Here is a 26,350-nt window from a genome sequence, read left to right on the forward strand (position 1 = left end):
TTTTTGGCTGATGGTATTTTTTTCTCCTGCAGTAGTCAGGTGGTGGAGGGGGCTGGACACGGTGGCTCTGGAACAGGAGAGCTCTGTGCAGAGCAGTTTTTGATTAGCATTTAAAAAGCTGCTGTAACACACAACAGTCAGGCATTGCACAGTGCCAGGCTTTAGCCAGGGACAGATGGGAAATGCTTTGTTCCTTTTTGGTGTGATGCTGCCTAACAGACCTGTGCTGATAGTGGCTGGGTCACCAGTGGCACTACATCAACTGTCTCTGTGATAGGAAAACCAGAGCTGTTAGCCATCATTTAATTAACAGTAATAATGGTAATCATTAATTATTTTTAATTGGTGTTATATGTCATTATTATTATTATTATTATTATTATTATTATTATTATTATTATTATTATTATTATTATTATTATTAATTGCATAGACATTGGTGTTTTGGGAGGGGAAAATGGGACAGTTAAAGGAGCTTCAGCCTCTTCCCTGCCTTATGGGCAAAGGCTACAACTTCTCAGAAACAGAACCTTTTTTCTTTCTTATTCCAGAATTGTACTGTGTTGAAGTGAGACAGAAGACACCCTTGTTTTTTACAGAAGAGCAACTGCAATGCTCTAATTCATGGAGTTTATAACCCAAACTTTTTTTCCTTAGATAATTTATTAACTCTAAAAAAACCTGTGGGCCCATCTTTACTGCCTGTAGCATCTGCTGCTTTTAAAGGTAATTATCAGTTGTGTCTGAGCAGAGGCTGGACTTTGATGCTGGCACCTTGCCCACCAGTTCTGTGGGAGGCACTGCCCACAGCACTGAGCACTCATTAAATCATTAATATTTAAATTACCTCGGCTGCCTTAATTGCTGGCAGAGTTAGATGTCATCAGGGCTCTGTGTGCATTGGAAAGAGGTGAACAGCAAGGCCCTGGAATTTGCTTCCAAGGTGCAAGGATTGAACAGCACCATGAAGTGACCTGGATGTTGCTGTTGCTTATGAAGTTTTTTCTCTAATGAGGAACATGAATATTGTAGTACAAGGGTGTGCTGAAAACAAGATCGTGGTTGAGCACTTGCTGAGTCAATATAAAAAATAAGCAAAAAGGTTTAATAGGTGTATTTATGTGACCATTGATATTGCTTCTGAGATTCATGCCTGCAGGCCATCTTGTATATTTTAATTTGTCCTTCCATTTCATTCAACTTCTTTTTGCAAAAGAAATTTAGAAATTAGTCGGTTTCACCCCCCCATCTAAAATGATATTTCAGAAGTGTCCAAAATAGTACATATTTGAAATCACATGAGACTTTTGTGTGAGTATTTTATTATTCATCCTGCCGGTTGTATCCACAGCCATACCCTGTGCCTTGCCAACCCCTGACAGTCAGCTGCTGTCTTTCAGGTGCTGTACAGCATGTTAATCACTGCCTGGACTTTAGATAATTGCACTTATAATAGGATGCAGTTGCCAGGACCTTAATGGAAGCACAGACATGCAAATGATTTGGCATTTAAGACAGCAGTTGAGCACAAGATCTTGAAAAAAACAACTGTCTTGCCTTTAATGTGGGTACCAGGTAGTTTGTTGTGAACTAATGAGCTGTGTAACCTAATGAAGGCAAGACCACTTTCCTTTTTATCACCACTCCTCTCAGCTTCTGTTCCCACATAACATCACCATTTAAGTCACATCACTCAGTGCTCAGATAACCCAACTAAGGCCTGAAATTATTTCACCCATGTTGTTATTTCTGGCAGTAGTGATAAGCCAGGACAGCCTCACTTTCTGGGATGAGAAAATCAACTTTAGATTTGTAATCAGAGCAGTCCGTGTCCAAGAGACGGAGCTGTAGCACTGGAGCTTTCTACAGGAAAGCAGAAATAAATGAGCTGCATTCATTTCCTCAGGTGCTGCTATCAGCTGGCAGGCCCTTTGCTTCCAGGTGAGGTATCTGTGCTTTTAGAAACATTATCCTGTACTGCTCATCCTACATTAACACAGGAGGAGAGGAGATGGGGTTCTGGTGGGGCTGGGAATTTCACTGTGATCTCACATTCCACCCTCTGGCAAAGGAAGAGGGAGAATTATTTGTCGGGTGCTCCCTCCTGTTGAATCCTGTCACTGTTCCCTTGTCACTGGCCCCTTACCATGTCCTGACAGTGCTGAGAGGCTCCAGCTGAGCCTCACCCTCGGAAATTGCGGACAGATCGCTCGCAGGGCGCTGCAGCTCTCGCTGGGGTTTTGGTGGTGTTCAGGGAGCACGGGCTGGGTTCGGCCCCGCGCTGAGGGAGCAGCGCAGGAGCAGCTCCTGACGGTGTTCTGCAAAGGAGGAACGCTGTGCCTGCAGCCCTGCTTTGTGCACATCCCTCTCCCATCCTTTGCTCAGAAGGGGAATGGCAGAACAGCCCTGAGAGAGCTGCGGGATCGCTCTTCCAGGCTGGGACTCACCGCAGCGGCTTCAGCGCCTGCATGGGCGATGGGCCCGGCTGCTGCCAAAGGCCGCAAGCGCTGCACGCACAGCGCTCAGCCTGGCAACACGGACAGACAGATTCCCGTGCTCCACAGGGCTGGGGAGAATCAAAATTCTGTCAGGCATCCCACATCTCGCAGCTGGCAGCAGGAGCTGGGACAGCGGCGTTTGGAACTTGATGCCCGGGAGACACTCGCAGGAATTTCACGGCTCGGCCGGGACGGGAGAGCCGGGAGCCGAGCCCGGCCGGGGCCGCGAGAGGGCGCCCGCGGACAGGGAACGGCCCCTCCGGGTAAAAATTTATATTATAATAAAATAAAATATATTATTATATTATATTATATTATACTATATTATATTATATTATATTATATTATATTATATTATATTATATTATATTATATTATATTATATTATATTATATTATATTATATTATATTATATTATATTATATTTATTATATTATATTATATTATATTATATCATATTATATTATATTATATTATATTATTATATATATAGTTATAATAATATATAACTATATAATTATTATAATATATAATTATATTATAATAATAATATATAATTATATAATTATAAAATTATAATAATATATAATTATATTATATAATTATAATAATATATAATTATATTATATTATATTATATTATGTTATATTATATTATATTATATTAATATATAATTATATATATAATCATAATAATATATAATAATATTCTAATAATAATATATAATTATATATAATTATAATAATATATAATTATATTATATAATTATAATAATGTATAATTATATTATATTATATTATATTATATTATTATAATAATATATAATTATATATATAATTATAATAATATATAATTGTATTATAATAATAATATATAATTATATAATTATAATAATATATAATTATATAATTATAATAAAATATAATTATATTATATAATTATAATAATATATAATTATATTATGTTATATTATATCATATTATATTATATTATATTATATAATTATAATAATATATAATTATATATATAATTATAATAATTTATAATTATATTATAATAATGATATATAATTATATATATAATTATAATAATATATGATTATATAATTATAATAATATATTATTATATTATACTATATTATATTATATTATATTATATTATATTATATTATATTATATTATATTATATTATATTAATAATATATAATTATATATATTATTATAATAATTTATAATTATATTATAATGATGATATATAAATATATATATAATTATATAATTATAATAATATATTATTATATTATATTATATTATATTATATCATATTATATTATATTATATTATATTATATTATATTATATTATATTATATTATATTATATTATATTATATTATATTATATTATATTATATTATATTATATTATATTATATATAATCATAATAATATATAATTATATTTTAATAATATATAATTATGTATAATTATAATAATATATAATTATATTATTGTAATAATATATAATTATATTATATAATTATAATAATATATAATTATATTATGTTATATTATATCATATTATATTATATTATATTATATAATTATAATAATATATAATTATATATATAATTATAATAATTTATAATTATATTATAATAATGATATATAATTATATATATAATTATATAATTATAATAATATATTATTATATTATATTATATTATATCATATCATATCATATCATATCATATCATATCATATCATATCATATCATATCATATCATATCATATTATATTATATTATATTATATTATATTATATTATATTATATTATATTATATTATGTTATATTAATATATAATTATATATAATCATAATAATATATAATTATATTTTAATAATATATATGTATAATTATAATAATATATAATTATATTATTGTAATAATATATAATTATATTATATAATTATAATAATATATAATTATATTATATTATATTATATTATATTATATTATATTATATTATATTATATTATATTATATTATATTATATTATATTATATTATATTATATTATATTATATTATATTATATTATATTACATTATATTATATTATATTATGTTGTATTATATTATATTATATTATATTGTATTATTATAATAATATATAATTATATATATAATTATAATAATATAATTATATTATAATAATAATATATAATTATATAATTATAATAATATATAATTATATATATAATTACAATAATTTATAATTATATTATAATAATGATATATAATAGTATATATGTAATTATAATAATATATAATTATATAATTATAATAATATATAATTATATTATGTTATATTATATTATATTATATTATATTGTATTATATTAATATATAATTATATATATAATCATAATAATATATAATTATATTTTAATAATAATATATAATTATATATAATTATAATAATATATAATTATATTATATTATTATAATAATATATAATTATATATATAATTATAATAATTTATAATTATATTATAATAATGATATATAATTATATATATAATTATAATAATATATGATTATATAATTATAATAATATATTATTACATTATATTACATTACATTATATTACATTATGTTATATTATATTATATTATATTATATTATATTATATTATATTAATATATAATTATATATATAATCATAATAATATATAATTATATTATATAATTATAATAATATATAATTATATATATAATTATAATAATTTATAATTATATTATAATTATGATATATAATAGTATATATATAATTATAATAATATATAATTATATAATTATAATAATTATAATAATATATAATTATATTATATTATATTATATTATATTATATTATATTATATTATATTATATTATGTTATGTTATATTATATTATATTATTATAATAATATATAATTATATATTAATTATAATAATATATAATTATATTATAATAATAATATATAATTATATAATTATAATAATATATAATTATATATTTATAATATATAATTATATTATATAATTATAATAATATATAATTATATTATGTTATATTATATTATATTATATTATATTATATTATATTATATTATTATAATGATATATAATTATATATATAATTATAATAATTTATAATTATATTATAATAATAATATATGATTATATTATAATAATAATATATAATTATATATAATTATAATAATGTATAATTATATTATTATAATAATATATTATTATATTATTGTAATAATTTATAATTATATTATATAATTATAATAATATATAATTATATTATATTATGTCATATTATATAATATTATATTATATTATATTATTATGATAATATATAATTATATATATAGTTATAATAATATATAATTATATAATTATAATAATATATAATTATATTATATTATATTTCATTATATTATATATTATATTATATTATATTATATTATGTTATATTATATTATATTATATTATATTATATTATATTATATTATATTATATTATATTATATTATATTATATTATATTATATTATATTATATTATATTATATTATATTATATTATATTATATTTCATACATATAAAATAAGTTATAATGTTATAATGTGGCATTTCTGGACAGTGCGCTTTGGAATGCTTGGTTATGACTGCTGGACTCAATAGACCTTAGGGTTCTTTTCCAAGATCAACTATTCCATTCTCTTCTAGTCTATAATACTCTTTTAATAATTTATATTATCTTTATAATATATAATTTAATTAATAAATCATGTTATATTTTATGAAACATTATAAATTATACTATATTTTTATGCTTTTCAATCATAGGTGGAAGATCCACTCATCCATCCCAAACACACAGATACACATGTGCACACACACAGGGCAGCAGTGGCACAGCAGTGATCACAGGAGTTTTTCTCTTTTGAAATAAGTAGGGAGACAAAAATAAAATAAGAAATTTGCACTGAATATTTATTTTGATAAACATTGTGTACTCCAAACAACTACGTGTTATTTCAGTTGTAAGCCACAGTCTTTTGGAAACGACGTCCCAAGAGCTCTTGTCATCATAAACCCGACAGTCAATGCACCACCACAGTCTGTGGACATAGAGAGCTTTCAAGTGCAAAGCAGATTATCAGAAAAGACACATTGCCAACCTCCTTAACAAACTGGACAATGCTCAAATCCAGTAAAAATGCTTCATATGTCTGCAATTTAGTTGTCTTAGTGCCATTGTAATAAATTAATAGAAAATATATCTTTTTTTTTTTCATTGGAAAGTCTATAAGAAAATGTACAAACATCTAACTCCGAAAAAGGACCAGCTGTTTCGGCAACAGGTAAAACAAGCAGTTGAACAGAGGCAATAAAACCCAAACATCCGAACAAACAAAGAGACAAACAAAATGCAACCAAAAAAACCCCACTCCACCAATGGCAACTGTGTAGGCAAACATGGAAACATCTGCAGGAATCAAACCTTACAGAGAGGGTCACTGCAGCTCCTGCAGGGGCTGTACAGAGGACGAGCAGTTGGGGAATTCACTGGTCAGAGTGTGCACTCTTTGAAAAGAGTTTCTAGAGCAGTCAGGGGCTGAACAGGAACACTTGGCACGGGGCTCTTGCTGACTGGCCATGGCAGCAGGCTCCATTCTGCCTCCAGAGGACACACGGATGGCTCCAGGCCATGCAGGTCACCAGGAGCCCTGGGCATTTCCCTGCACTGCTGTCCCTGGGGCTGCCAGCCTGCAGTGATTCCTGTGGGTATTCACAGCAGGAGACCCTCCCCAGATCCAAAACAGGCCCCATGTGCCAGGCTCAGCATCACAGGACAAGCTGCTGAACGTTTCTCTCTTAATAATGTGAGATCTTTTAAGAAAGGAAAAGAAAAAGGTTTTTTTCCTAGAGCCAAAGTCGTATGCTTTCACCCTGAGAATTCCCAAAACAGCAAAATCAGAAGCTACACTTCAGCACAAAGGCAACAAGCTCCTAGAAGCTGAACAAAGAAGTTTGGGGACAGACCCACCTGGTGGGATGCTCCTGCGTGTTTACACTCTTAGAGGGAGCAGGAGAGGGGAAATGGCCATGGGCAGTGGAGCACTGCAGAGGGCAACCCCAGCACTGGGGCTTGTACAAAGCCAAATCCCACTCCAGGCACATCCCAAGCCTGGCTTTCCTGCCCACCATCTGCTACGTGCTCATGAAGGAAATATTCCTGCTTTGGTCCATCTCCTGGAAGCAAATGTGTTCCACCAAAACTGCTGCCATCAACAGCACTGGCTCAGGGCAGGGAAAAGGTTTAGTCAACCCAAACTGACAGACCATGGGGAATTCCTGTTAGTCTCTTCCCTTGGCTTCATGGATCTGGCACTGTTGTGGCCATCACAGGACATCAGATAAATGTTTTGGATGATCATGGTTGAAACACCAGTGAGACTGACTCTTTCATGGAATAATTTGTGAAATCCCCAAACTATCATAAGAATTTTGGATAATAAACAACCCACCTTATTTGCCTTTTACAAATGTTGCCCATTCACTCTGCAAACAGCACAAATGCCTAAGGAACATTCATTACCAGACTCTTGTTGGGAAGCTGGGAGGGAATGCTTGGCTCTTTTTCTTTTTCCTTTTTTTTCTTTTTTAAATTTTTTTCTTTTTAATACAATACACATGACATTCAGTGAATTCAAAACAATTTTGTAGCAAGTCTGAAAAGAACATTTCCAGTTTCAAAACCCAGGAGAGGCTTGAGTGGAATGTAACCTACAGTATATCTAAATTTTCATGCTTGCTTTGACATTCAGAGCAACTTATCTAAACCAGTATCTGCACAGCCTTTGGAATGACAAACAAAATACTTGCTTTTTAGTCTAACTTCAAGGTAACATTTTTGATACTGTGGGGAAAAAGAAAAACCTAATTAATAAACAAAGTAGCCATCAGCAATTGGAATAATTTATGTGGCAGTGGGGACAGGCAGAGATAAAGTGGGGAAATAAACCAAAGTCTTACTGGCAAGACTGACATTTTTTAAAAGCTTGTCATGATGTCTTTCACACTTTCTCCCTGCCCTCAGATTTCTTAGAACAGCTACAGCCTCCAGAAACGCCTGTGTGGTATTTTGGGGCAACTGACAGAAATATCACTGAACACTAGAAATGCTTTCAGTGTATTACAAGGTAATGTTAACATCCCATCTTCAAGAGATGCCCCTGTAAAGTCCTGATCCACTCTGATCTGCCATCATTACCCAGGTCTTTGTTTGAAGGAGGGGGAAAGGAGGTACAAGACATCCAACTAGTGCATTGGGATTCCCACTTTAATTCTTCAGCCTCCTGGAAAGACCTCATCCAGCTCTCATGTAACTCTTACAGGAGGACCAAGACATAATATCTTTAGCCTGAAGACAGGATCAGAAAGCAACACACAGCAGAGCAGTCTGATCCTGTTTCCCCTGATGTCCTGGGAAAGGTGAGGGCAGCTCACCCTATTTGATGCTGAATAAGGTAAGTCCCAGTATTCCTAGTCAAAAATTGGAAGCCTTGAACTGGGATTGTATTAGCTGGCAACCATAAACTGATTCTGCATGTCATTATACAGAGGGAAAGGCTGAATGGGAAAGGCTGAGAAAATACATGTGCTAATTGACATTGCTCTCCTTCTAGCCTGCAGCTGCTTATTGAAGGAAAATTTCCTGTTTGCACAGCCACTATTAAAACTCCATGATCCATAGGAAAAACGCGGTTTTCTGAGGAAGCAGGAATAGGTGGTTCCATCAGTCTCTGCTGGCATGTTTTGTCCACTCCTTCTGTCATTTCTTCCCCAACTATGTGCCGCGGGCTGCATGTACAACACACACCCCAAAGAACTTGACCAAACCTCACAGAAGCTTTAGGGGAAATGCTTACTGTCCAGTTACACTTCCCAGCACCCAGGAAATCACTCAAATCCACTCTTTCTCCACCAGATTATCAACCAGTCTTTGAACTGGCATTCCAGTCTGTGTGAGCAGCTAGTTACGCTACAGAAAAGGAAAAGTCAACTCAGAAGACGGTGGAAGCAACAATCCTTGACGGTTTTCAGACCAAGAGCTCCCCTTCAAGAGGCAGCACGAACACCAGTGTGTCCCAGGAGCGCTGGCAGAAGCAGCTCCTGCAGAAACAGCCCAGGCCTGGCTCGGTGCCGCCAGGGCCGGCCTCAGCGCCCGAGCCAGCCCGGCCTGGCGGCCCCAGCACTCGCTGCTGGCCACAGCGGCGGGCTCTGCTCTCACACCTGGCCCCTCTAGCTACGTACAGTGAGATCTCTTTTTGAACAGCAACAACAACAACAACAAAATGCTACGCCGGCGGCGCGGGCGGGCGAGGCCTGCGCAGAGCGGTCAGTAGTCTATCTGTCTGTCCGTCTGTCCATCCCACGGGGCGGTGCTGGCGGCCAGCAGGCACAGCAGGGTGTCCTCACAACTTCATTTTCTTCACCACAGGAATTGGCAGCGCTTGGTAGATTTTGGCTGAGTCCTCGTTCGTGACCAGCTTCACCCAGACGGGGCGGAAGCTGCCTTTGAAGCCGACAAAAGCCATTTTTTCTGCAAATCAGAACAAATGCACTTAGAGTGTGCCAGGACTGCACCAGAAACCCACCTCTGTGCATGGCTACACCTCATGGCTGGAGGGCTGCAGGTGCACAAGAGCCATGTATGTAACACACACACACACACAGATGGAATCATGCCAAAAGCTGGTAGAGCTGATTGCAGCAATGTGCACGTGGAACTGTATTCTAATGCCGTATGTGATGCTCTGAAATCAACATGCTTTGTGCCATCAAGTCAGAATGTTTCAAGAGAAAGCCAGCTAAAAACAAGTTCAGACAAATAAAAAATCCTGGTTTGGGGCATTTAGTGGGTAAAAAGGCTCACTATTTCCCTTATTATTAAAAGGTCTTTTCATCTAAATTTAATCTGGAAAATCAAATCCCCTGAATTATTTATCTCTAAGAAAAATGGCCAGTGTGTTTTTTCCTTTTTGCAGTTTAAATAGAGCATGTTACCCAAAGCTGCAGTGAACACAACCTTTCTGAATAAATAAATTACTGGTTTCAGGATGTTTGAGCACATGCTGATAGAAACAAGCAAGGCAAAGTTCAGAAGCAGAAAAAGTGTCCCTTTACTGGAGTAATGGGAGGTTAGAAATGAGTTTTTAAAAACTGGTTACCTTTTAACCTAAAACCCTCTCCTGCTCCAAGTTTCTCCAGTACTTTAGTCCACGGTCCTCTTGAAATGAATCTTCCTTTAGATGTCATGAGCACTATGGAGCTGAAGGAAACAAAGAGGTGTGTAAATGGGTGAAGAAGAGTCAGAGCACCTTCCTTCCTTCCTTGTTTGTGAATTTAAGTCTGCAGTTTGTCTATAACCCACAACATAAATGTAGCTCTGCAGTTTATTAATCACATGCAGCCCTGCACATTATCTGGGGCTCAATCAGTCCCTGAATCAGTGTGCATCCTGCTGCTGCCTGCATGTCCTGCACACATTTGGGCTCTTTTGGAGTCATCAGGCACAAAAATACCTTGGGTGTATTGTTCTGCTGTTGGCTGTCTGGCCCATGTTGGGTGATAAAATCCAAGAAAAAGATGAGTGTTATGCAGCATTTTTGTACATTGCTCCTTAGTGAGAACAGATTATTTACTCACTGATCTTTGATGTTCTTGACATAATTCTCTATCTGTGCTGGGATTCCTTGTAGAATGGAGTTTTTGAATGTTACTCGATCAACAACTTTTCCATGGTGTCCATCAATCACAACCAGCTGGATACCCTCTTCAGTGAGGAAAAACCTGACACCATCAACCTGGGCAGGGGGAAAAGCATTCTTAATCTCTCACAGTAACACAATTGCAAACAACCACCTGTAAGAAGTACTGATAGTCTTGAGTCACGGGACTGCTGTTTGCTTCAAAGGGCAGAATTCCAGGTCTCTGAGATCCTGCTATCCTGCCTATCAGGATAAGATACTGCCCTTTTTTTTTTCCCCGAAATACAAAGCAGAAATTACCCAAATTTAACTCTCCATGGTAACTTTGTCAGCAAGTTTTCCATGAAGATAAAGCAAGTGGTGTAGAATTGCACCCCATTAAGTTCATTCAGAGGATTTGCTCACCTCAATGTATGCAAAGTCATCCTTCAGGTGGAAGTACTGTTTCTTGTAGGTTTCTATTTTCACTTCAATTAGGTGGTCCTTGGTCTTCTGTTTGCAAAATAAAAACCCATAAATTTTCTAGTGAGAAGGGCCACTACCTGAATGCTGCATTTTCATTGAAAACATTTCAAACCCTGAAATTCAATCAACAAGGAAGCTACCTAATAAGCACTGACCTGCCAAATTAAATTCTTAATGAAACTGGGCACAATGGTAACCTCTCTGCTCATCCTGTCACCAGTTAAGCTGTTTCACTGAATGGCAGAGTGATTCTTACTTTGCAGAACTGACACATAATTCTCCAAGGCTTTGCTGTGTATTCCTGTTTCAAGGGCAATGAGTGAAAAAACCCAAATAACAGATAAATACTCCAATTCCTCCCCCAGAACCAGACTGCATACTGGAGATTGTGTTATGCATTATATAAATGACAATAATTCAACTCTACTATTCAGTCCCCTGTCTGCCACTGTTGTTCTTACAGCCTGGAGGAGCTGGAGGCTCCAAAATCACATCTGCTAGACCAACCTGTCTCCAGCTCATCAGTTTCCACCCTGTGCTTTCAAGAACAGCACATCACATCAGAACCCCAAAAGAACAAGTATACAGCTTGCAATGGCTCTCCACACATTCCAAGAATCTGTTTCATATTGTTTCACCTGCCTGAACCATTTCAGAAAATCAGGCACAGCATATGCTGACCCTGGCACGAAGTTTTTCTATATCTGTGGGCTCAGTATGTGCCAGATTTACACAAGCAATGATTCTGTGATAAGAAATCAGCTGCTTTACCAATTGTGCACTGGAGAGCTTCTTTGGCATTGGCACTTCCACTATTGGTGTCTCAATGTACTTGGGGTAGGCTGTGGCTTCACAGTCGCTGACACCAGCTGTCTTTGGGATCACAGCTTTGATTCTTATTCTCTCACAGCCCTTTACAGAGCAGAAAGCAAACTTCTCCTTCTCATTTTGAGCTTTGAGTTTCAGAAACAGCAACCTGCAGGCAGGAAAAAAAAATAAATAGTGTCCTTCAAACATTTTATGCAAAAACATATTGTTTTGGTGGGCTCTTTCCTACGGTTTGCAATAATTTTCATTGCAGCCCTTGGCCCTGTGTTTTATAGTGCCCAACATCCCATATGCAAATAACAGGGAACACTCATCCCAGAAATTGTTTAGGGAGTATTATGGAAAGTAAAACAGAGAAATCAGATAGCACCTGAACATCTTCTGAGCCCTATTCCATGGTGATACATATGTAGAAACACACGCTTTGTATTTTAGGTATTTTTTTCTTTCCCATTATTTTAATCCTTTAAAATAACAGGCTTTGCACTTAGTTCCTCTGCCTCCCTGTCATGGTGTTTATAAATAGTTTTTGTTCAAAACAATAAGGCCTGTGCATGTCTTCAGTTAAGTTTTGTGGTCAGCACTTTGCTTTTGTCTTTCTCTTTTTTTTTTTTCCTTTTCTAATTTGTATTCACTTGGAAAAAGCCTTTCCCAGAGTAATTGGCAGTGCAGCAGAGGCTGTGAATGAGTGGCAGGTCTGGGAGTCCCAGGAAAATTAAACACTGGTCCCATTCCCAGAAAACCTTCCTGGTTTGGTTGCGATCCCCGCTAGCGGCATTAGGCAAACAGCTCACAGCTCCAGCAGCATTCCCAAGGCAGTGTCCAAAGCAGCAAGGCCTGCTGTCTTACCCAGTGTCCTCATCCCAGTAGTAGTACCCTTTGGTGGGGTATCTGTGCTCCAGTTTCTCCATCTGGGAGGTTCTGTAGAAGGTGCCAGTTTTGTATGTTTTCTTCAAGAGACGGTTGTGGATGTCTGAGAGAATGGAAAATGTCGTCCCTTTAGGATAGCAAAACCCTACTTGGATCCAGTCATTCCTAAAAATAGCAAAGGACCACATTGTAACAAGTTATAGCATAACTATTCTTTTCCTGGGCATGCTAGAAGCCAAACAAAATAATTTACAATAAGTTTTTTCCTGTCCAGTTAAAATTTTCATGGTTTAGAATGGATTAATGCAACATAAATTAGACATAACAACCATGGGTTAGTTAAGCAATTAGGGCAGATCTGCTCCTGACTTCTACACCTGTGATTTCCATGCACCAGGAATGAATTAGCTCTGAAGCTCCAAAAATGAACTGTGTTATCTTACAGAGCTTCCTGGGGGAGGAAACAGGAACCTGAGATGGCTCGTGAAAAGATGAACTCAATGGACTTCCTGTAACAGGCATGTTCATTCTGGAAGAGCTCATGAGGTGATGACCTCACCCATTAGAAATGTGCAGTTACATGACTGTACTGGAATGCTGGGATTCAGTTCACTCACTTGTTGAAGTTGATGAGCCATATGGCCAGCTCTTCAGGGGCTGTCTTGTCCCAGTGGATGGTGTAGCCTTTCCTCAGAGTTACAACTGGCTGATACTGCTGGTAATGAGTGCTTTTGCTCAAAGCCCCTTCCAAGTAGAGTGGGTGATTGTGGTAGTCATTTTTTATTATTTTCATTTTCAGGTTGGCTGGCTTGTAGGCTTGGATGTACATCTAGATGGAAAAAAACCCCAACCAAACAAAAAAAAAATATCACCAAGGGTTTAATGAACTACAGTAAAATGTTCAGATACTCAATAGATGTGAACTGGAGCAAGTCCTGTGTGCTGGGCAGGAACCTGTGGGCTGTGCACTTATGTTCAATTTCTAAGGCTTCCATTTCAACAAAGCAAATGGTTTTCAGGGGAAAAAAAAGGCTCATTTCCTCATCCACTGAGTTCAAGTGCATGTGCCAGAGGCTGCAGCAGGGCTGAGATATTCCATAGCATCCTGCAACCCTCAGCAGCAGGACAGTATCTACCTCAGACATCTGACTTGTGCTGAACAAGGATCCTTCTGTCTGGATTTCAGAAGTCTGAAACCCAGTTCAGTGGTTAGAAATTGACTGTATGGGCACTACACACAAAAAACCCCAACTGTTGCAACACACAAGACAAAGCCAGGCCCTCTCAGCAGAGGAGAGTGAGGACTCTCGTGGCAGCAGCACTCAGGGCTCCTGTGGTGGGAAGAATGGTTTGGTGGTCACACACAGGAAGAAAGACCATGAAAGCTGAAATCTAATTTCGACTCATCAGCACATTTCCCATAACACTGTGGGCAACACTTCCCTCCATAAATCAGGGAAAAATAACTAGCTGACAGCCCATGGATTTATGAATATTAATCTGTGAATGCCCACAGAGCTCTCAGGAGGGTTCAAGCACAAGTTGTTGGAGCTGTCAGCAGCCAAGGCCAAGGTTTCAGAAAATACACCACAGTATTTCTCATGTTCAAAGCCACCTGTGCAGACATGCTGATAAATAAACACAGCACTCTGAAGGAAGTCCATTTCTACAGGTCAAGCTTTAAAGTGCCAAGAAATTTTGAACAAACCAGAGTGATAATGACACTGCAAGGTGAGCACCTTACCTGTGCAAAGTGCCCACTGCAGATGGAGCCTCTCCAGTCGGGCACATCAATGCAGTCAGGGTGCTTGATTAACCAGTTGTCTTCTTTGATCAGGTATGAGCCTGGGTATTCTGACACAGAACCATCTACATCATGAAAAACTGATGTTTTGTCACCATCCATATCCAGATCATTGAACCACGGGCCAGGTTCTCCAAAGAAGACTCTTGAAGTAATCTAAAGAAAACAGTGGAACAAATTTACATCTCCAGAAAGGAATTCATCACTTAGAGTACAAGAAAAGGATGTCCTTGGTCACTACAACGGCTCAAATTACCCATTTTCTGACTTAAAAGGTGTGTTTGACTGGTCAGGCAGAGCAGACACACTTTTCCCTGCTGACCATGGGGGAAAGGCTAAAAAAACCACAATTTCAGCTCCACCAGTAGGAAGGTTTGTCTTAAAATTCTGGAGAAAGGTTCAGGAGATGGGATGATTTCATGAGAGCCACTTCACTCATTGTTTGCTAACACAGTTTCAAAGTTCCAAGCCACATGAAGTCATACCAATGTGGGAAACAGTCAGCCCTGGGAAATGGCTGCTCAGACAACTTCTGACTGATATTTTTATCCAGCATAAATAAATGTCATGTCACCAGACTGCCTTGTGCAATGTGAGAGTGACCAACCAACACTTTTAGGGGAATTTTGCCTTTCCCATCATATTTGGCACTGGTCAGCACTTTTCCTGACCTGTGAGCAAGCCTGCTAATTTTTTGAAAATTAGGCAACACAAATCATTTCAGCCCAACCACTTTATTTATTTATTTGTTTGTAATGTTTGGCAGCTGGATTTAACAGCTGCTAAAGGTGAACCTCAGCGAAACAGTTAGCACGTATTTGTGCAGGCAAATACAAAAATAACTCAAAAGAACAGGCCCCAGGACGGGTTCAGACCAGCACCCAGAGGTTCATACTGTAATTCAAAATTTGGCAAACCCCTTTTGGCTGGACTCTGCTCTCACTTATGTCTGCAGAACTGGAGTCTGGAATTACCCTGGTGTGCAGGGCTGCAGAATTATCCTGCATCAGCTCAGTTTCACTGGCTGTTCCCCAAAATCAGTATTTTCTGCTTCTAGGTCAGTCAGGCCTTCCAGAACAGACTTCCTTCTGTTGCTTTAATATTATACCACTGTTGAAAATAAAAGGGGGCCGATTCTTCAGTTTCTGAGCTGTACAGAAATGGAAATTTTTATTTTTTTTAAGTGTTCCCTGCATCTGTTTTGCTGCAAACCTGACAGACAACTGGATCTTCTTATTACTGCACCCATCACATTTCCTCTTTCTTTTCGCTGTTAGACTCCTGGCAAAGACAACCAGCGAGCTTTTCTCCTTTTTGCCCACGGGGCAAAAGGCACGGGGGCTGTCTGGGGAGGGTGACTCACGGGCACATCCTCGAAGCGGATGGCGGTGACATTGTTGTTGGGGCAGCTCTGCCAGGCGTTGTTGAGGCGGAAGGCGAGGGCACTCGTGTGCCGCCCGTCCAGCGCCGCGAACTTGCGGAACGTGCAGTTCTGGACGTTGATGGGCCCGTCGTAGAACTGAATCCCTCGGATGGGGAAATCCCTGAAATACAGAGAGACTCGGTCATGGCACGTTAGCACCAGGAGGAGATGCATTCTAGACACGCACGGTCCCACAGCGTTTGTTTCGTGGCTGCTTTCACGTCTTGCAGGCCGTAGGATGACTCCTAGGTTCCTGCTTTGGAAGAGGAGGGATTTCCCTTCTTCTCAGCTCTCTTATCCTTGCAAGTTCAGCTAAAGTTCTCTCGTGTTGAACAGATCATCTTTATTTAGCCTGTACTTCTCCAGGGAAGGAAGTAACAGCAATGCCAAAGGACTGACCTAAAGATGAATAAATTCGTGTTTGCCATCAGAAATGAGTTCTGCAGCAGTGAAACCTGAAACTCAGCAGAGCTGTGCAGACTCCTTGGGCTGAGTAATGGCAGGGCTAAAAGAAGTCCTACCATATCTTTCAAAGGGATTTGGAGAGAAGCATTGCAAATCAACTGCAATAAAAAAACGTTTTTGAAAACAAGGAAAGGTCCTACAATCTATAGAGCTATGAGGAGTTGACAAGGCAGATTAATTAATCTTTACCAGCCTTTTCTGATACCAGCTGCAAGGTAAAGAAGACACCATTTTCACACACCAATTAAATTAACAAGATACTTAAGGTCTTTAAGAGGCTAAGATAAGAGATTTCAAATTTCACTTATGATAAATAAATTTGATCCCTTCCTCATATGATCCCTTAGAGAATTCCTGCCTGATCAAGTGCATTTGTTCTGTGTTTCTGCATACAACATCTAAGATGAGATATGTCCACAGATGTGTAAAGGATATTAGAAGAGTCATGGCAGAATGGGTTTTCATTATTGGTATATAATAACTGCTGACAGCAAAATTGAGGCCTGCAATATGGCAGAAGAGCATCAGCTGAGCTGTTTGCTTACTGGGGAGCTACTGTTAGGATAATTTTGGTTTTAGAAAGCAAAAGCATTGCATATGGAAACTAACCTGTAGGACTAAGGTCTAGTTCACTGGCCATTTCAAAACTCCTTAACAAAGGCATCAAAGTCCTTTGCAGGAGCAACACTAACAGCAGCACTGAGCACACACATGAGCACATGCAAGCCCAGGAAGGGGCTTCTGTGAGCCTTCCTGGCAGCTGATGGAGCTCAGCTCACTGCTCAGCACTGCTGATCACACGGACAGAGGTGCCCTGCTAGCACAGAGTACTCTTGCTGTCCTCTCCTTGCAAAGGGGAGGGGGAAGGAAAGAGGAGCTTGATCTGTCTTGGCAGCCTGCAAGGATGTACCTGCCAGCAGCAGCTGCACAGTGAGGACTCTGGGACTGGGAAACATGAAATTAAATCCTTTCTGTGTAATGGTTATTAAACCGAACAGCGCTGAGGAAACCACAGTGGGCTGGATTTGGGCTGGGAGTGGGAACTGTGAGTGCTTTGATGTGCTGAGCTGAACTTACGGGCCGATGGGCAGCGTCCTTCCCCGGTGATCCAGCCCTCCAGGCCCCCAGATCTCATTGTCCATCGTCTCAGTGCCCAGGTTTCCACTCTCACCCACAAACAGGCTGTTCTTGATCTCCTGCTTGGAGCCGTCGTCGTGAGGGAAGGTCCCGCCGCTGGGAAGAAAGGGCTGGAGGTGAGAGGGCTGCTGACAGCCAGCCCCGTGCCCAGGCTGCCACACAGCCCTGCCACACTTACCTCGCCAAGGTCAGCCCAATGCCATTGTCAGCAAACCTGCCAAGAGGAGAGAGATGCTTCAGAAGAGATTCGCGGCTGCTCTGGTTCGTCATGTCAAACTACAGCAAGGAAACTAGTGGGGAACAGCAGGGTTTAATTACTGTGCTCAGGGGGAACTCGGGTTTTTCCAGACTTATTCCCATTCCAGTTTTAGAAGATCTCTTTTGGCACATCTTGCAGAATTTGCAGATCACATGAAGCAGCAGACACACACCTGATTGTTCCAGCTGGGGTTAAGATGGTGATTACTAGCCTTAGTTTACTTGCCTGATAAAGCTTTATCCCTTTGTCTAATGATCACATGCTTTTCTCTGGTAGATAAAAGAATCACACTTATCTCCCACTCCAACCAGATTTTATTATTTAATGGTGCTTTGCCTTACACACTGTGCTTCCCTGTCTTCATGTTTCACAAACTGCTTCCATAAAAGAGCTTTGCAAGGTAATAAAAAAAGAGCAGCTTGGCTTCTCTTTCCTCAACAGGAATACAGAGATCAGAGCTTCCTTATTAAAAATAATAATTTTAAAGAATCAGAATATCTTTCTATTTTGCTGAAATTTCAAGGTAATATAAATAACAGATGTTGGTCCTTGACTGCTGCTTAGAGAAATGCTATAATTAATTGACAGTTCGAGTCAGTCTTGATGGTGACTTCACACTAGCATCACCTCCCACATCTGTCACTGATCCTGGCAGTGGTTTGGGAGCAGATCCCCTCACTGTGCTGCTGTCTGTAGGTGGCAGCCCTTCCCACCCTATCACCTCCTCGCTTCCCTGCAGGCCACATTAACGCCGTCCCTGTTAATGGGATACATAAATTAGATTCTAGCCATAGAAAAGGAAATTACTCTGGCTATAAAGACAATTACAGTTTGATGGCTGCTTCCTCCAATTCACACACACTCAGAGATTTGCTGCTGGAAACTCATAAAGCATTTGGTGATTTAGCACCCTGCTCCAGCAAAGGATATTCAGCAATGCAAATGTCCCCATGACCCGACTGGAAGCTGTGAGGAGAACACTTGCTGGTTGTGGAGCAGAGTGGGTTCTTGTGGGTCATAAGAAACACGAACTGTATTGCTCAATATGACATTTCTGGGTGTTCTGCTACAGCCCCAATCTCACCAGCACTACTGCCAGCTTATCCCACTGGTTGCTTTAAGAGGTTTGGGTCACTGGAAGGTAAGGCAGCTCTGGCTGGGAATTGGACACCAGATATCAGCATGGCAGCCATTCCCGCCAGGGTTATCACAATATCCCTCCTAAAGGGGCTTTTTCCTTTTTCTCCTCTTCGCTAGGATTGAAATCATGAGCCTGGCTCAGAAACAGAAACTGCAGCAGATCATCTGTTTTCAAGTGCAAAACAAATATCAGCTCTGGCCAGGGCAGGAAATGGCCTTCAAAGAGCACAACACACACTTGCCCAGACTCTCTCCCTTGCTGCTGTGATGCATAGTTTTATGTCTGCTTCATCAGTACCTGCTTATTCAGCATTACACTGAACCACATAAAACTGATCTGTGACTGGCTTAGCCAGGAAAAGTGGTGCATTTCACTGCTTTCTTTTCAAACCACCTCATCTTTAATATTTAAAAAATTAGGTTTTATTTTTAGTTATTTGCATCTGTGTATCTCTGTGTGTGTATTGTGACAATTTGTTGCTGGTCAGCATCACACAGAGAAACAACCTGAGGGATGCTCAGCTCAGACAAAGCAGGTTTTGTTTGTGTAAAATAATGCCTGTGCTGGCTTAACATTTAATCTTCATTTTAATCTTGGCCATATGAAAGGTGCAAAGCGATATAAATAGTCTGAACCACAGCTATGCTTGCCATAAACACCAGGCTGAACTCTGAGAGTTGAAATAAGGCAAAACTCACTGGCAGTTGTCCAGCCACACATCTCCACCTCGCAGCCAGGCCCCGTGGTCCTGATTCTTGTAGGCAATAAAGCCCTCAATTATTGCAGGTTCCCTGGGCTTCAAAGGATCAGCATCCTTGTGTGGGCTGTACCTGCAACCAGAAGGAGAGAGGAAAGGTTGGTGAGGGAAGGTGGCCTTGCTGCCTGCACGGCCCTGCTGAACATCTGCTTTGTGGTAACTCAGAACAGCTTTGGGACCACACTCCATCCACGTAGCGTGTCTGCTCAAGCTGTGATGGCCAAGCCCAGCTGCCAAGGGAAGGAAGGTCCAGGCAAGGCAGTTGTAAAGATCTGCTCCAAGTTTCCTTTCACCTTTCTGGTATTGTATTGCTGACACATTGCTGAAAGCATGGAAAGTTTATTATTGCTCCCAAAAGTTCCATTTTTTTTTTAATCTCTTACTGCTATCCTTTAGCATGTTCCTGTTATTTAGATAAATATCCTTTTGTTTTCCCTTTTGAGCATTCTTATCTCCTAACTCTGCCTATACTGTGGCCATGAGTACCACTGCCAAATTTTTCTTGCTGTGGAAAGGAATTTAAAAATCTTGGAGAGGGGCTGAGAGTATGTCCTTCACTACTCCCACTACACAGGACACACGTACAAGATTTAGTAACCCTGAAGGTCTCAGTATGATGAAATATTGGCTTGATTTGGTGAAAAAAAGCAGACAGAAGCAGAAACTGCAGCCATGTGTGCCCTCAGCTGCTCCCTGACAGCCACTGCTTGGGCCACAGGATCTGAGCAAGGTGCTGCTGAGCTTGGCTGTCATTTACCCCGTCCTGAGGCTCCTCTCTGCTCTTGGAGGAGCATCCTCCATCACACTACACAGCTTAGAAAACCTGACAGATGAATATCCAACTCAGTGCCAGCAACGGATGGTCCAGAGATTAAAATTCATTCCTCACCATGGATAGCGAGGCCAAGCTGTCAAATTGCTAACAGATATTCAATAGCACTTTGCTTTGCTTAATAAGCCATCATATCAATCTAAAACTGAGCATCAGGCTGATAGGGTTCCAATAAATGAATATTGCTTTGGCAGCTTCATCACTGTGAATTTACTTTCAGAGACAGATTTAGTATCAGCTCTCATGAATTCCCCAGGCATTGTTAAGTACAGATACTTTGAGATGGATTCCAATTTCATTCACATCCATGATAACTGGAGGAACACTACAGGGTCCAGAATTTGACTTGGACATTTAATGCTGTTACTGAATGCAGAATAATCTCTCCAACTCTGTCACTGTCCAGCCCAGCTCACAGTTTGCTCCAGCCAGCCTAACTTTAGTCATTTATTCAGCTCAGTCTTGACACGTGAAAGGTGGAAAATGGAATAAATAATCTGAGCTGCAGTTTATGCTGCTGGGTAATCCCCGAGCACAGCCATGAGTGCATTATGAATTGTTTGGCTTCCAAGGGCCATTCTTGCCCTTGTATGGCAAGGGAGAAATTGCCAAATTGCCTTTTCTAACCACTAACTGCGCCTGCAGCAGCAGGCACTTCCCCAAGGCACGTGTCCAGCTGCATGGAAAAGCAGCATCAGGCTCCCAAGAGCAGCCTCCTCTTAATATTTTTTTTTAGCAGCTACTTTTACCATTTAATTAATCGGTTCAACTAACTGAGCATTTAAATAATGTAAATAACATTCACTTTTGAACATCTTTTAGCATCAGCTGCTAGCCAGGGCGCTGGGGTGATGTGGATAACTGATATCTGAGCTCCTGGCTGGGCTCTCCTGGGAAGGAAGATGGATCCCACCCCTGTAATGCTCACCCAGTGCATGACTACTGTAGTCTGGGTAACCCACACCCCAGAGATGAGAAGGAGACAGAGTTGTCATTCTCCCCTGCTGAGCAGAGGCTTTCAGCAGGTTTCTCTTCCTCACATGGTTTCTTCTGTCAAGAAATGCAGTTGTAGGGGAATGTATGTTAGGGTACAACTGGAGGCAATTGGTCTGTTAGGAAAGACACTATGAAATCTGAGAGCATTTAAGTCCTTTTGCATTCTGGGGATTGGTAACTAAGAGCCAGACTCAACCTGTAATGAGATACAAGGGTGCAAGTGCAGCCCTTTCATCAGCCTCCCCTGGGGACAGCTCTGGGGAAAGAGTGGGATCTCAGAAGCCACCAGACCACAGTAGGTCTGCTGATATGATACAGTCTAGAGAGAGGTTTCCATTATTTTTAAATTGCTCCATTACACCGCAGAGAGGCTGTGCACAGCAGCAGAAATGAAGGATTGCTCTGTGTATTTAATTGTGATTGTTACTGCAGTGTCAGACTTGGGACTAGACTGAAATCTGAAATCAAAGCATGAGCTCCATTATATAAGCACTCCCTGTTTAAGCAGGTTCTAAAAGATTGAAGAAAATTAATAGCATTCCCAAGAAATACTCAAATTTCTTATTCCTAAAAAACTCTTGCAGCAACTTCTGCCCAGAGGGACTGTTGACCAGGCAGTGATTTTTCTTCCTTATCTAAAAAATTCAAAAATCAATGGAACACCCTACAGCAGATGTAATATCTACACCATCTCAGCTCAGAGCTAAAGAACGAGGATGAAACCAGAAGAGTGTGGGTGTTGAGGGTCCCTTACAAAGGAAAATGAAGATAAAGTCAGAAATGGCAAGATGTGAGACCTTTCCTCAAAAAGAGACACCCCAAAGGCATTGCAATGATTTTGGTGAGCTTCCCTGGAGCAATTTCATAGCTTTCAGTCAGTGTTTTAGAGAAGTCTTTTCCAAATCAAACTATGCAAAACACTTTACCTCCCAGAAATCAATGTCAGGATAGGTCTTTTGTCCTTGGCAGAGGCTGGGGTGGTTTTAACGCCATTATCGATGATCATTCCAGCCTAAAGGAAAACAGAAATGTAATTATCACAGCATATTTATAAATTTTACAGCTCTTTCCATCTCCAGACTCTACCCCCAATTGTTCTAAGCCAAACTCACCCACATGATGCTCAGAACACCTTCTGTTAATAGCATGTGAAACCGAGGGCTTCCGGGACTATCCAGACTGGCATATACCCCCCAAAATGGCTGCAAATTCCCAAAGCTGCACTTTTCTCATAATTGCATGTATTCCCATACCCCTAAACCTTTTGCTTCAGCCTAAAGCCCTCAGTAACACACAGCCCCACAACATGACACGCTAAGGAGCAAATAAGCAGAGACAGCGATTAGACACAGCGGCCGTATTTATCCCTCTAGAAGCTGTTCAGGTAATTGCCAGCATTGGCAGCTGAGGTGTATAATTAGACAGGCTGACAGCAGATGCTCCTGGAGGCAGTATTTCAGGAGCACAGAGGCAGGGAAGCAGCCCCAGCAGAGGGGAGAGCTCTGGATGCCCAAGTGCCAAGCGGAGCAGGTGCCGGCCGGCTCCGAGCGCTCCCGCGAGCTGCCTTATTCAGACACAAACAGGCGTGCAGAGCTCCGAGGGAAACAGGAGGCACAGGCACTAATAGCTTGCAGGCCTGGGAAGCTGGAGTGAGGGATGGGGTTTGTTCCGAGGCAGCGTTCCCGTTCCCGTTGCGTGCAGACTCACCCGGTAGTTGGAATGCGCGCGGTTGTTGGAGAATTTCCCCATCGGCATGTGCTCGGAGTAGCCAGGGGAATACATGCCTGCCGAGGGGCCAGTGGGCACGTGGTGCAGGACAAACCAAAAGCCTGTTTCCTGAGAGAGAGAAGGGACATCTGAGACTTTGCTGGTCTGCACTAGCCCCAGGAGAGCCATAAGACACACGCCAGGAGATTTCAGGACAAATCACAGCCACTGACGCGTGTAATGCTCTGCAGCAAAGAGTTTAATGCACATGAGCACTGATATTCACCCTTCTGATCTTCAGGGTGCCTCAGGTTAAGTTTTGGCATCAATACTGGAGCATAATCGAGGCTTTCCAAATTTAAAAATCAAATATTTTTTATTTAGTTGCCTAAAAATTGATCACTGAGTCCTAATATAGCTACCCAAGATTTGAAAGCTTTGGAAAGACCACATCTCTCTGGTTTAGGCTTGGTTTTCTTGTTTTTATGTCTTCTCAGGACAATAAAGATCTTGATGTAACCAAAAATGACTGTGGAATTAGCATTTGGGCTGACTGAAATTTTGGAGCACCATTACTGTACCACAATCAACAATATCATTGCCAAAGGCTTCTCTGTGACTCCACAGTCACATTTATTTAATTTATTCAGGCTGCACACTGTGGAATTTTGTTAAATCCAGCTCTAGAAACAGCAAGTGACAAGAAGTTTGGAGCAAAAGTAAAACCATTATTTTTATTGGTGGCACCAGCCACATTAATATGTGTCTCAATCAAGCAGCTTCAAAAATGTCTGTGACACAAAAGCAGGTTTTATTCCAGTGAGAGCCTCCCTCAGCCTTGCAGGGCTGTCACTGGCCGGAGCGGTTACCAAATAAGAAGCTTGTGCACTCACTTCAGATCCAGCAGCTGCACAGTTTACAAGGTTGTTGTGTGGGTTGGCTATCCAGAAGGTGGATACAGCACTGCAGGTCAGAAAAACAAAGAAAAACACGAAAATGACACGTTGAACACACAGCAGAGTCAACCATGAACTCCCCCAGTGCAGACAGGGCTGATATCTCCCCAGATAAGAGGCCCTGCCTAGGGGCAAGAGGAATGTGTTTTTCCTTTTTCTTCTCATACCTCGTGTCCTCTGTGGTTTGACAGAGAACATGGCCTTATCTTTTAAAACACCATGTATTAAATGAGGAATTTCAACTACAATTCCAAGCCTGCTATGAAGCTGTCAGATGTCAGTCATGTTTTATGATAAATAAATATGTTGTTGCACAAGTCACAGAAAAGAACTTTGCCCCCACATAAGCCCTTGGGTTCATTAGAGACTCGTTTAATCAGGGAACCCAATGAATTGCCTGCTAAGGGCTTTCCAGGTGTACCCCTGTATCTGCCTGTTCCAAGAGCTGCTGTGATTGATTAACTTTATTTGCTCCCACCCTCCTGCACATTTCTTTTGGGACAGAAGCATTCCATTTGTCTACTGCACATAAAAGACTCTCAATTGAAAGATTCCCATCAAGGAGGACAGATCAATCCATCCATCACTGTCCATCCTGTGACATCCAGAATTTGTTAATCAACACGCACAGGAAACACCCAGCACTTACAGCCAGCAGACTGTCCCCTAAACTTGCTGGGTGAGATTTGCCCTTCTGCAGGACATGAACCTGTGGAACCCTTATGTCTATTTTAATCTTGCCTGAGGGATTTCACAAGGGCTTTAGGCCAACTGATTTTGCTGATGCATTTCTGTTTGTCTGAATTTATCATGAAAACAGCAAAATTTTTCTATTTTGGGCGTGGGACTGGCCTAGAAATAAACAAATGTGGATTATTTATAGACCACCTCCTGCTGTGTAGGCAAGGGCAAGGACAGTGTATTTCCACACTGACCTGTCTTTCAGCCTAATCTGTTCTTCAGAGCCTCATGGATTGGGCAGGTTATGGTGTCATTTGGCACAATCCTGTTGTTTGAATTCCTAGCAGCAGCTCCCTGCCTGCCTCTCCCAAGCTGATGGAGCCACAGCTGGTGCTCATCCCCTGTCTCTGCACTGGGATTAGTGTTGGTGTACTCATGCACTTCCAGGCTGGATGAGCCCAGTACAAAACAAGCTGAGCTGTTTTTCTGACCAGATCTTGAATTCTTTTATAAAGGAAGACAGGGCAGATCAAAGTACCTTAACACCTTTCCATTAGAAAGCACTCATTCATGCAACAGTCTTCAAAATTACGCACAAAATATGTCCCTATGACTATTAAACAAATTATCAGTGGAAAATGAACACATTGGCTAATTAACCCTTATTTTAAGAACAGGGACATTAGGGGTATTTTGTAAACAAACACA

General features: G+C 39.2%; 1 protein-coding gene across 4 annotated transcripts in view; it reads right to left on the minus strand.

The window, feature by feature from the left end:
- Window positions 1-6,511: 6,511 nt before the first annotated feature.
- CEMIP (cell migration inducing hyaluronidase 1) overlaps window positions 6,512-26,350 on the minus strand; it is a 98,525-nt gene continuing 78,686 nt past the window's right edge. For all 4 annotated transcript variants that reach the window (XM_064388403.1, XM_064388400.1, XM_064388402.1 and 1 more), the window contains exons 15-29: window positions 24,899-24,968; window positions 24,006-24,134; window positions 23,225-23,310; window positions 20,412-20,543; window positions 18,492-18,527; window positions 18,254-18,409; window positions 16,652-16,832; window positions 15,229-15,444; window positions 14,102-14,313; window positions 13,464-13,649; window positions 12,558-12,762; window positions 11,727-11,813; window positions 11,260-11,417; window positions 10,782-10,882; window positions 6,512-10,153 (exon numbers count right to left, since the gene is read on the minus strand). In XM_064388403.1, coding sequence (XP_064244473.1) covers window positions 10,026-10,153; window positions 10,782-10,882; window positions 11,260-11,417; window positions 11,727-11,813; window positions 12,558-12,762; window positions 13,464-13,649; window positions 14,102-14,313; window positions 15,229-15,444; window positions 16,652-16,832; window positions 18,254-18,409; window positions 18,492-18,527; window positions 20,412-20,543; window positions 23,225-23,310; window positions 24,006-24,134; window positions 24,899-24,968 — 2,083 coding nt within the window. In that variant the 3' untranslated portion in view covers window positions 6,512-10,025. The remainder of the gene's footprint in view (window positions 10,154-10,781; window positions 10,883-11,259; window positions 11,418-11,726; window positions 11,814-12,557; window positions 12,763-13,463; window positions 13,650-14,101; window positions 14,314-15,228; window positions 15,445-16,651; window positions 16,833-18,253; window positions 18,410-18,491; window positions 18,528-20,411; window positions 20,544-23,224; window positions 23,311-24,005; window positions 24,135-24,898; window positions 24,969-26,350) is intronic.

This window comes from Passer domesticus, chromosome 14 (genome assembly GCF_036417665.1).
Source record: "Passer domesticus isolate bPasDom1 chromosome 14, bPasDom1.hap1, whole genome shotgun sequence".
NCBI lineage: Eukaryota > Metazoa > Chordata > Aves > Passeriformes > Passeridae > Passer > Passer domesticus.